This window comes from Coturnix japonica, chromosome 1 (assembly GCF_001577835.2).
Source record: "Coturnix japonica isolate 7356 chromosome 1, Coturnix japonica 2.1, whole genome shotgun sequence".
NCBI classification, from domain to species: Eukaryota; Metazoa; Chordata; class Aves; order Galliformes; family Phasianidae; genus Coturnix; species Coturnix japonica.
Window position 1 is genome coordinate 69533735 of NC_029516.1, and position 10895 is coordinate 69544629.

Sequence of the window (10895 nt, forward strand, 5' to 3'; positions counted from 1 at the left end):
AAGATAATCCCTTCGCAGCATCCCACTGAACTGGCTGCCAAAAGGCACACGACCAAATCTTTTGCTGCTCCTGGCCTCTGCACCCAGTTCTGTTTTCCCCCTGCAGAGCTGAAGTTTGCTGCCCAGAGAGCCTGGGACCCATACCCTACGCTACTGTGGGTCTTGCCTTGGCAGGGCTACTGTGTGCAACACCATTTTCCCTTCCTGACATGCATGGGGCACGAGTGCACACGAAAATGGGAATTCCTGTGGACCATGAGGTGCACAAGCCCTGCCCTGGTGGTTTATAATCCTAGCCTGTTCTGGCTAATCTTTGCTTTATTAGTTTGTGGCTCACATAAACAGGGATTCAAATATGCCCGCAATGGTAGCTTTCCCTTCAGGAGGAGTGTGCTACTCTCTCTTTTCACCCCTCCCCATCCACCTGCTTTGCATTATGTCCCAATCCGATTTCCCCAAGTCTCTGGTGTCTGATTTAATTTGCCTGACGCTGCTCCTGGAATCAGCCCTCCCCTGGCCCCTCCCGTCCACAGCCTTCCAGCTCCCCATGGGGAGATCAGTCCTGGGAGAGGTTGAGGAGCTGAGAGGGAGCCAGGGTGGACGACAGGACCGACTGGCCACCACGAGGGGACAAGGACCTTCTATCTGGTGGAAAGCCATCCTCAGCTGCGAGGCAGGCTGTGAGAGTCCCATCTAAGGAAGGCAACCCAGCCTGCACTACAGATCCTGGTAAGGATGCTGCTTTGTTATCCCCCATGTCACTGTGGTGAAGCTGGCTCTTGGGCCGCTGGGTTTCCTGGTCTGATGCTGTAACATACACTGGGGTATTTGCACAGGTGCTGATCCTGTGTGCAGGTATCTGAGGAAGAGGGAGGGAAGAGCTGGTGAAGAAGTTGGGGTGGTGCTGAGGTGCCTTTACAGTGATGAGGGGCTGTGCACTGGGATGAGGTCACTTGTTCTCACTGTGATGGCTAAATCCCACCAGCTTCCAGACTGGTGCAGGAGGGCAGTGCCTCCCCTGAGGGAGCTGGTGTGCATCACCCTGTGCTACTGGTGTGTTCCTGCATACTTCTTTGCAGCCATCCATCTTTTTTAGATGGAGAGCAGCCCACAGAAAGAGGGGAACAGAGCAGGGTAATTTTACCCTGGCTTTTGATCTCCATCAAAGGAGAGGGGGATCATCTCTGTATCCGGCTCTGCAAGGAGCCCAGGGTCACCAGGGCGAGCATGCAAGGCCAGCCAGGGGATTATGCGGAGACCCAGGGATGCTACCTATTAATATTCAGTCTTCCTTCCTGCATCTTTCCCCTTTCTACTTGCAGACCTCCTTCAGCATCCCACAGAGATCGCTCCCTGTGCAGTGTGGGGGCATCCACCCTGAGGTGAGAAAATTTGAGGGTCCAACTCCCTTTTCTTCCACCTGTTGCTCACCCCCACATGCACATGGTGCTTGTGGCTCAGCAGGACTGTACTTGGGGGTGTAGGATGGGATGCTGCCACTGAAAATGATTTGTCAACGGGACCTAACAGTTCGGTTTCCTCTACTGCTTAGCACTGATCTGAAAGAGCTGTTCCTTCCAGAAAGCGCTGGGAGGGCTCCACTTGGAAGCCTCTCCATTTAAAAGCCATCTTGACATGTTCCATGAGCTTATCTGTAGATCCCTAAGAAATGTGCATCCCTAAGGTTCTGCTCAGGGCACTACTGTGCCTCGGCCAGGCTCCAAGCTCCATTCTGTGTTCCCTTCATCTTCACATATTCAGTTCCCCTATTTCCTGCCCCAAATTTACATGATGAGCTGGTCTTCCGCACACCTGCCACGTCCCTCCCAGGGTACAGCTGCTCTGCAGTGGGGACTTCGTAACTTGCTCTGAACAAATTTCAGTGGGATGTGATAGGTGGAGGTGCCTGGTGAGCAATAGTAGTAGCCCTAGTTTTATCTCTGACTCCTTGTCCTGAGTCTGAGAACAATTCCCAACATCATTTAGATTGTTCCCTCAAAGGGATTTAAAGATTCAGGTGGAGATCTGAACCTGAGCTGCACCTTCTCTATACTTAGCCCTTTTTATCCATCCTTGAGATCATGCCCCTGCCCTTTGATCTTCCTGTCAGCTCTGAAAGCCCTGCATCTAGTCCTGTACCTTGGCAGAGATGGCTCCTAGAAAATGGCTCTCTAGTGCTGTGTATGAGGAAAAAATACATCCATGGAAAGGAAGAGACAGGATTAAAAGAAACAAACAGGGGAGATACAGAAGAGTGTGGGTTCACGGAGTGCCAGGGGATGTGCATGCAGTTTCATTTGGGGAAGAATTGCAGGGCCTAAGGGAATGGCATGGAGCTGCACTGGGAGGGTCAGGTTGGGATTTAGGAAAAGGTTCTTCACTGGGGGTCAGTGGGGCCCTGGAACAAGCTACCCAGGGCAATGGGCATGGCCCTAAGCTGTCAGAGTTCATGAAATGTTAGGACACTGCCCTCAGACATAGGGTTTGAAGTTTGGGTGATGTTGTGTGGAGTCAGAAGCTGGGTTCAAAGATCCTTGTGGATCCCTTCAAACTTGGTTCTGTGATTCTATGGAGGAGATTACCATGGAGAAGCCAAGCCTTCATGCTTTGGGGACTGAACAGGGGAGGATGGAAGGAGAGAGTGAATGGGGATCAGAAGAGGTGTCCAGCAAAAACAGGCATCCAGATCTAAGGGCTGTGGAGACATGGTGGAAGGGAGGCAGGATCGGTCCTGGGGAAAACGGAGAGGGCAAGTTCTGGACCAGAATGAAGGAGCTGGTCTGCTTGGGGATGCTGAAGGTTCAGCTTTACCACTTAGTGTGCTAGGAGGCAGTGACCAGAGCTGCACACAGCATCCACAGCTTGTCCGTACGCCAAAGCTGAGGGACAAACACCACGAGATGAGGAGCTTGCTACTGATATCTGCAAGGCCTCCTCGTCACCACTGCTCAGGAGCTGTCAATACCTGGGGAGTGCCGACAGCCAGAAAGCAGCCTCTCATGGAGGAAGCAAGGCCTTTAGGCAACAGGCCAGAGCAGGATAGAGATGCTGTGGCTCACAGGGATTAGTGGTAGTTCTGCAGGTGCTGTTGGAGTCTCACAGGCCTTGGACAAAGTGCCAGCTTTAAGGATGAACACCTAAAACATTTCTGGATGAACATATCTACCATGGAGAAAGACTGAAATAATAAAGACCGTATTTGTCTACAAGAGTGGAGATGTCAGAATCCCTGGTAGAGTTTTAAGTACACCAAATGGAAAAGAGAGAACACAACTGAGATGTTGTGCAATCATATCGTGTAGCTGCAACTTGAACATGAATTGCAGTTCTGGTTCATTGCCTCTCTACACAAGCATATCATCTGTGCTCTGAAAACAACTGAAAAGTGCTTAGAGAACAACAGAGGTGTTGGGATGCAACAGTTTATGTGTAAGGAATGACTAAGTGTGCTCTGCATGCTGCAAAAGAGATGGATAAAGATAAATATGACAGAGATCGATACAATTCTGAGTGACACTGAGGTGAAGAGAGACCACTCATCTGCAGATTCTTTCAACTCAAACCTGGGAACCTCCAAGTGAAACTAGAGCCATTTGGGTGTATCAGAACCAGGAACTTCTTCATAAAGTATATTACTGAATTGAGGATACTAAACTTCAACAACAGCACAAGAAGTGACAGGACGACTGTGTAGAAAACCTGTGAAAGCCTTGCATGTCGCAATGCTGCCACTAGCTTTGGAAGCCAGTGAAAAACTGGAGCTGGGAAAGTAGGAGAAATGCCTCTATCTGCCTGTGTTATTCTCAGATTCATCCCTAGGTGTCCACTACTTTGTTTAGTTTTCATTTTTAATAGGAAACTAGAAGGGAACTCTGATAGAGCACCTTCACAGTCCCTCAGTTTCCTTGATGGAGGACTGGTGAACGCTGCCTGTTGATGCTTTGGCTACAAAGGACTGGAAATCAATCCCACAGCCTCTGGGTATCCATCATCAAGTTTCATCTCCTGGAGCTGAGACAGTTTGGCCATGGACAGGGTAAAGCATACCCAGGGCTTTGTAGGCTCTGACACACAGAGCTTGTAATTGAATAAATATGTGGGCAAGTGCAGAACTTCAGCTCTTCAGCTTCTCAGTGTTCATGTAAGCAGGTCACAAGACCAAAAGGACTTTTGCTGAGGTCCAGTATATGACCTTCCCAAATGCTAAGGGCATTGACTGGATACAGTGAGACAATTCCAGTTGTTCAACCAAAGACCAGCTTTTATCAGAAATACCTGCATTTCCATAACTGAGCAATCCTATTTTTGGCCTTTCTACCTCACGTCTCTCTCCCTTGATTTGTCTTTCCAGATTCAAGGTTGCCCACGTGGAGAAGCCACCTGTAGCTCAGAAAGATGGGGGAAATGGAACAGATGAAGCAGGAGGCTGAGCAGCTGAAGAAGCAGATTGCGGTAACACTGGCAATAGTTGTGCTGACAGAGTGTCTATCCCTTGTGTCCAAGTCTCCAGCTTGGAGCTGAGCTTTCTCCAAGTACATCCTTGGAGCTTTCTGCAGCATCACACAGCCCTCTAAATGCTAATGGAGATCTTCCTAGTATGGAGGGAGGGACTGGAAGGAAATGGAGACAACAAGGGGGAGAAGTGAATGGGTATTCACATGATGTCTGCAGATGAGCAAGGGCTAATTCATCTCCAGACCTTTCTCTGTGGGGGCAGCTGGTGTTCTGTCAGGCTGGAGGGTTAGTGGAAAAGGTGTTGCATGGGGAACTGGGCAGCCTTAGACTCACCTCTCTACTGCTGGTTTGGTGCTGAGCAGCCCTTGTCACAGACCAGGAACCCTCTGTGCTGGGTACAATGCAAACAAAGCAAAACTACTGTCCATTTTAAATGAGTCTTTAGGGAATGCGCTTGAATATTATGTGCTCTTACCTCCATCGGTCAGCTTTTTTTCTATCTCATCCACTCTCGTCTCTCCTCCAGGATGCCCGGAAAGCTTGTGCAGACACAACACTTGCTCAGGTAAGGTTGGGCAGGTTAGCATACGTGAAGTCAGCTAGCATCACTTCCAAGGGGACTCTCCAGGCTGGAAGCAATTAGGAAGCAGGGATAGGGGGGTAGTACGGCTCCTGCTGGTCCCAGATTAATTCTTTCCCTCCCCCTGCTCCTTCCTCAGATTGTGTCTGGAGTGGAGGTTGTTGGCCGCATTCAGATGCGGACCCGAAGGACTCTGCGTGGGCACTTGGCTAAGATCTATGCCATGCACTGGTCGACAGACTCCAAGTAAGAAAGATGCTGCTGATCTGCTGGGTGCCTGGCACAACATAGATGTAGAGAGCAAGAAGGCCCTGGCAGAGGAAGACCTACTAACACAATCTTATTCCTTTCTCACAGACTTCTGGTCAGTGCCTCACAAGATGGGAAACTGATTGTGTGGGACACATACACAACTAACAAGGTAAGAATCATGTGGTTGCAGATAACTAGGATGGGATGGGGATGCACTCGGATGCATTCAGATGCACTTGCCCTGCTCTCCTCTGCTGCCAGAGTCCAGACATGTTATTTTTCCCCCCAGGTTCATGCCATCCCTTTGCGTTCCTCCTGGGTCATGACCTGTGCCTACGCACCCTCAGGCAATTTTGTGGCCTGTGGGGGCCTCGACAACATGTGCTCCATCTACAACCTCAAGACGCGTGAAGGCAACGTCAAAGTGAGCAGGGAACTCTCAGCTCATACAGGTAGGGTGTTCTACCTACCACTGGACTGGGTGCCTCTGCTTCCAAACCTCGCTCTTACTGATTCCTGCTCCACAGGTTACCTCTCCTGCTGCCGATTTCTTGATGACAACAGTATTGTGACTAGCTCTGGAGATACCACGTGGTAAGTGTTATCCTCTATACCTTACTGACACAAGCAGCCACAGGCACTGAAAACTCACACTGTCCTCTCATATACTGCATTTTGAGAGCTTTTCAGGGTGGTATGTGATCTCAAGCACAGACTCTGTGCAGCCCCTCCGGCTCTTATGGCCAGGCCCATGACTTCCGTCCTTTGCTCTGCAAGCAGGACAGCTCTAACCCAGCTAACAGCGCTGTATGGCCTTGTCTGGCTCTGACAAGTCTTCTCTCCCACAGTGCGCTCTGGGACATTGAGACAGGGCAGCAGAAGACCGTGTTCCTGGGTCACACTGGAGACTGTATGAGCTTGGCAGTTTCCCCAGACTTTAAACTGTTCATCTCTGGGGCCTGTGATGCCACTGCCAAACTGTGGGACGTGCGGGAGGGCACCTGCCGCCAGACATTCTCAGGGCACGAGTCTGATATCAATGCCATCTGCGTACGTATGCCATCCATGTGCTGGGGGGGAAGAAGAGAAGAAAGAGGGGGGGCCAGAAATGAAATAGAATCTTGGGTCAAGGTTGAGAGAGGTAGCATGAGGAACAAGGGCCTTGGGGTCCAGCCTGAAGCAAGGAAGGCCTAAGTTCGGGTTGGGGCTGGTTCTTCATAATCTAGGATCCTCGATAGAAGACACAAGTGAGGTAGCTGGAATATCTAATTCAGCTGAGGGTCTCACCTTCAGCTTGTGGGGGTGTTAACTTGGGTTCACAAGATCATCTGAAGAGGAAATCTTTACATAAGGCAGCAGAGAGATCTGGGGAAGTATCCACCACAGAGGCAAGGATTCATACCAGAGCTCTACAGGTGACAGGACAGGAAGTTCATCAGTGTAACCTCTTTCTGCTGATGAAATGAGCCTGCTAGCTTCCTGCAATGTACAGCTTTTCTCAACTGACACGTGGCTATCCTCTGCCATACCTGCTCCTGAGGAGCTTGATATTTGCTCTTGGGGTTGGGGGCAGGACACAACCAGGAAGCACATATGACAAGGTGGCTTCCTGTCGATTAGCAGAGGGGTGAAAATCCGTAAGACACAGCCTCATTAACTTCTGGTGTGCCCGCCACAGTTCTTCCCTAACGGCGAAGCCATCTGCACAGGCTCAGATGATGCTACATGCAGGCTTTTTGATCTTCGGGCTGATCAGGAACTTATGGTTTATTCACATGATAACATCATCTGTGGCATCACCTCTGTAGCATTTTCCAAGAGCGGACGTCTCCTCCTAGCTGGTTACGATGACTTCAACTGCAATATCTGGGATTCCCTGAAAGCAGAACGTGTGGGTGAGTTGCTCCTGGAGGTACCTCTTTCATTGTCCACAGAGGTCTTCTATCCCTACCAAAGCAAGGAAAAGCGATGCATCCTTCATTTTTCTAAAAGGGATGCATTCTATACCAGCCAAAACTCTACAAGGCTTCCATACACAAATGTACACTTGCTCTTAATAGCCAGGTAGAGATTGATAATCACATTTTGCAGGAACAGAATGATGCATGAGAGACTGGGTACATGGACTATGGGGAGCTCACTCGGTTTAGTCAAGCCTTCTCCCAGCCCTATTTCTTTTACTGATGTCTCATCTTCCTCTCCCATCAGGAATCCTTTCTGGCCATGACAACAGAGTGAGCTGCTTGGGGGTTACAGCAGATGGCATGGCTGTTGCCACAGGGTCCTGGGACAGCTTCCTCAAGATCTGGAACTAAGGACAGCAGATGAGAGGGAAAGAACAGCGGAAGCATGGCCCACGGCGACAGCATCACCAGCCAAGCACAATGGAAACACCCACTTATCACTCTCACTTTTCTCTACATGCAGGTTGCTTACAGGGGTCTCCTAGAGTGAAAGGGGAAGGAGGGGGAGTACACACTCTGTTCTCTCTACCTCTAAGCAAGCCCAGCTTCTTGCAGGCTTGAAGACCTGCAGAACACAGCAGTTATACCTCTGGACTTTATAGTACAGTTCAAAGTCCTATATCTACTTTTGGTATCCAGCCCTTGGATGACCCTTCATTCAGTACCTCTGTCTTTATACCTAGCTTCTATGTGGCTGTCATATTCCTGCAGGCAGCCTCAGAGATTGGCTTGAGATTTATAACCTGCAACCCCTGTCAAGCAGGTAGCGTAAATTGGGCTCATTTTCTACTGGGGAAAACTTAGCTCGAGTCTTATCTATGGATAAATGGGGGGAAAAGATAGCCCTCAAACCTTCCAGAATGCCCGAGAATGTTTTATTTCTTCTTATTTATTGTTTGCTTCTTGCTGTTCCTTCTCTTTCTGCCTCGTTCCTATATTGTGCAGTGACCCTGTCTAACCAGTAGCCATCAGCCACCGCTTTCATGTCTGTTCTAGGTCTTCATAGTCCAGGCAAATAAAGAAAGCTGACATAAGCACCATAGACTACGTTATTTCCAGGACCACTCTTCTCCCGTGAAGGCTCTCCCTTGAATCTCTCTAAAGAGCATATTCTTTTAAGGCCACAAGGAAGGCGTTCCTGTGGTTTTGTTGATAATAGCCCTATTTGTCCTGAGGTTCACTGTTCTGAGTTAGAATGGGGCACTGAAATTATATCCCTGTAAGGCTTGGAGATCTGACACACCTATTACATCTGGCTGCTATTCTAGTTGTTGGCTCATAGCCACATCGTGGCATCCACCTACTCTGTAAGGAACTGCTGATAAGTCACTACATCACACTGTCTAAGAAAGATTTAAGGTATATATATGCAAATACAGCATATCCTCCCCCTGTTTTGGATTTCATCCTCACTACAGCTATTCACAATAATCTACAATTCTTTGCATACATTAAGATCAGATGCAGAACTCCAGAAGCAGCATTAGATAGATCAGTCTCCTGCATAAGCCTGGACCACTGTGGGTTCTGACCCTTCTCAAACCTCTCAGCTCTGCTGTAGTATGGAACAGGGGACAGCTGAGCATCAGAGCTAATGGAAAGCTGCTCTAAGCTTAAAGAACTAATAAGTCAAAGATGACGTACATAGTGGACAAACAGAATGCTCCTACTGTCACAGCAGATACAAAAGTATCACACACCAGCTAAGCTTTAAGATTAATTTATTTACTATAATAACTATACAGTAAGTACAGCCCACAGAGAACAAAAGCCTGTATTGTACATGAAATACATAATGTTATAGGTATTATCTTCCCAACAGGAAAAGACCAAGAGCAATCATGAGTCTGGAGTCTTAGTCTATTTCAGGATCCCCCATTTCCTAGAGGGCTCTCTCAGAAGAAGAGTTTTAAAGCAAGATCTTTGCAAAAGAAAGCTCTAATTCTCCACAAAAGAACACTGCTGGTTTTCTTTGTTCATGTCACTCCAAGCACAGTTCCCAGCCTTGAGGTTCCTGCTCAGATCCGCTGCCACTTCCTTCTCCCCAGCGTTCTCCACCAGTATGAGCTTCTTAGCCTATAGAAGGAAGAAAAGTTATATATAAATGCATATACATATATATAAAGTACAAACTAATTGGGTTATTCAACTCCCAGTGAAATATGTAAGCCATTTTCAGACCATTCAGCTTTGATTAAATATCTGACATCCCAATATAAGAGCATTGGATTTCCTTGGGAAAATAAAAAGGATGCGCTGGAAGGGAGTAGTGTTGTGGTAAGGCTGAAAATAGATGTGGAACAAGACTGGAAAGGGATCTAAGTGTAAGATCATCCAACAGATGTTTGCTTATCATATCACCAGGCTCTACAGGTTTGGGGAGGCCACAGCTCCAACCTGAGGCTATACAATGGAAAAGGAAAGATTTGTTATTTCAGCCCCCTTTCCCAGTATGAGGCACTGGAATTTACCTGGCGTTGGACAGGAGCACTGGGGGAATTATCATCTTGCAGGATACTGAAGGGAGAACGGACTGTTCCACCAGATGTTGCCAAGATCTTGTTGTTGGCCTTGCGTCTTACGTGTTTGCTCCCTGAGGAGCAAAGGAAAGAAGTTAATGTGCCACTAAAAAGGCTAAAGGGTATTGGATTTTAAACGCCTCCTGATATATGATCTCATCTACAGAGAATGTTACTGAAAATGTAAGAGGATCAGAACGAGATAAAGGCTGAGGCTGGCAGGGACCTCTGGATCCATTTGAGCAATGCCTGCTCCAGCAGGGACAGCAAGGGCAGAGCGCCAAGGACCACATCTGTGTGGGTATTAGAGACCTCCAGGGAGAACCCAAGGCCTGTGGGCAACTCGTGCCAACACACCATTACCCACACAGCACAGAAGTGCTGCCTGGTGTACAGAGGGAACCCACTGCTCTCTGTGCCCATTGATTCTGGTCCTGGCACTGGGCAATGCTGAAAAGAGCCCAGCTGTGTGCTCTGCACACCCTTGGGGTGTAACTCAGTCCCTGCCAGAATTCACTTAGAGGCAGTTCCCAGCCTAGCAGACCCATTGGAGATGCTGTCTGCATACCACTCTCTGACACACCCCCTCCCCATGGTCTCACCCGGGGCCAGGCCGGGCCCTGCACAGCGGTGTGGCCGTGCGGCGGCCTCACAGCTGGTCTCAGGGCCCTTCTCGGGCTGCAGCTCCACGGCTCCCCGCTGGGCCGGCTCCTCCAGCACTCGCGCTGCTGCGGGTGGCGGCGGCTCCGGGGTGGCGGCGTCGATGGCGAAGGCCTCTCCGAGCTGCCTGACCAGGCACTCCACGCTGTCTGCGGGGAACAGGGCAGCGCTCAGAGCCGCTCCAGCTTACAGGCCCGGGGGGCGGCCCGGCACTCACCGCTCGGCGTGTCCTTCATGGGCGTGCGGGAGATGCCGGGCGTCGGAGAGCGCGGGTCGGCGCCCTGACAGCCTGTATGGGCAGCGCCGGGCATGGGGCTGCTGGACGGGGAGCTCATCACCTGCGGGGGGATGGGGGGGAAGGGGGGAGGGCACAGAATCACAGAATGACCCGGGTTGGAAGGGACCTCAAGGATCATGTAGTTCCAACCCCCCTGCCTGGCAGGGCCACCAAACATACACATTTAC

General features: G+C 49.7%; 2 protein-coding genes across 2 annotated transcripts; one reads left to right on the forward strand and one right to left on the reverse strand.

Moving 5' to 3' along the window:
* The first annotated feature begins 582 nt into the window (after positions 1-582).
* On the forward strand, positions 583-8291 carry GNB3 (G protein subunit beta 3). The gene is made up of 11 exons (XM_015872825.2): positions 583-729; positions 1323-1382; positions 4352-4452; positions 4982-5020; positions 5175-5281; positions 5393-5456; positions 5577-5739; positions 5815-5881; positions 6136-6337; positions 6966-7182; positions 7496-8291. Exons 3-11 carry the CDS (start codon positions 4396-4398, stop codon positions 7600-7602), a joined length of 1023 nt encoding a protein of 340 aa, XP_015728311.1. The 5' UTR covers positions 583-729; positions 1323-1382; positions 4352-4395; the 3' UTR covers positions 7603-8291.
* A 664-nt stretch (positions 8292-8955) lies between these two features.
* On the reverse strand, positions 8956-10793 carry CDCA3 (cell division cycle associated 3). Its single transcript, XM_015872790.2, has 4 exons — positions 10648-10793; positions 10373-10579; positions 9723-9844; positions 8956-9327 (listed from the first exon to the last, which is right to left on the reverse strand). The coding sequence occupies exons 1-4, from the start codon at positions 10763-10765 to the stop codon at positions 9190-9192; spliced, it is 585 nt and encodes a 194-aa protein (XP_015728276.1). The 5' UTR covers positions 10766-10793; the 3' UTR covers positions 8956-9189.
* Positions 10794-10895: the final 102 nt, after the last annotated feature.

Bases quoted from the DNA above. Each gene is read 5' to 3' on its own strand.
- GNB3 (XM_015872825.2), top strand. From the start codon at position 4,396: ATGGGGGAAATGGAACAGATGAAGCAGGAGGCTGAGCAGCTGAAGAAG. The intron at 5,740-5,814 runs GTAGGGTGTTCT...CCTGCTCCACAG, and splicing joins GGAACTCTCAGCTCATACAG to GTTACCTCTCCTGCTGCCGA. The intron at 5,882-6,135 runs GTAAGTGTTATC...TCTCTCCCACAG, and splicing joins AGCTCTGGAGATACCACGTG to TGCGCTCTGGGACATTGAGA.
- CDCA3 (XM_015872790.2), bottom strand. From the start codon at position 10,765: ATGAGCTCCCCGTCCAGCAGCCCCATGCCCGGCGCTGCCCATACAGGC. The intron at 10,580-10,647 runs GTGAGTGCCGGG...TGTTCCCCGCAG, and splicing joins CATGAAGGACACGCCGAGCG to ACAGCGTGGAGTGCCTGGTC. The intron at 9,845-10,372 runs GTGAGACCATGG...TTTGCTCCTCAG, and splicing joins AGGGCCCGGCCTGGCCCCGG to GGAGCAAACACGTAAGACGC.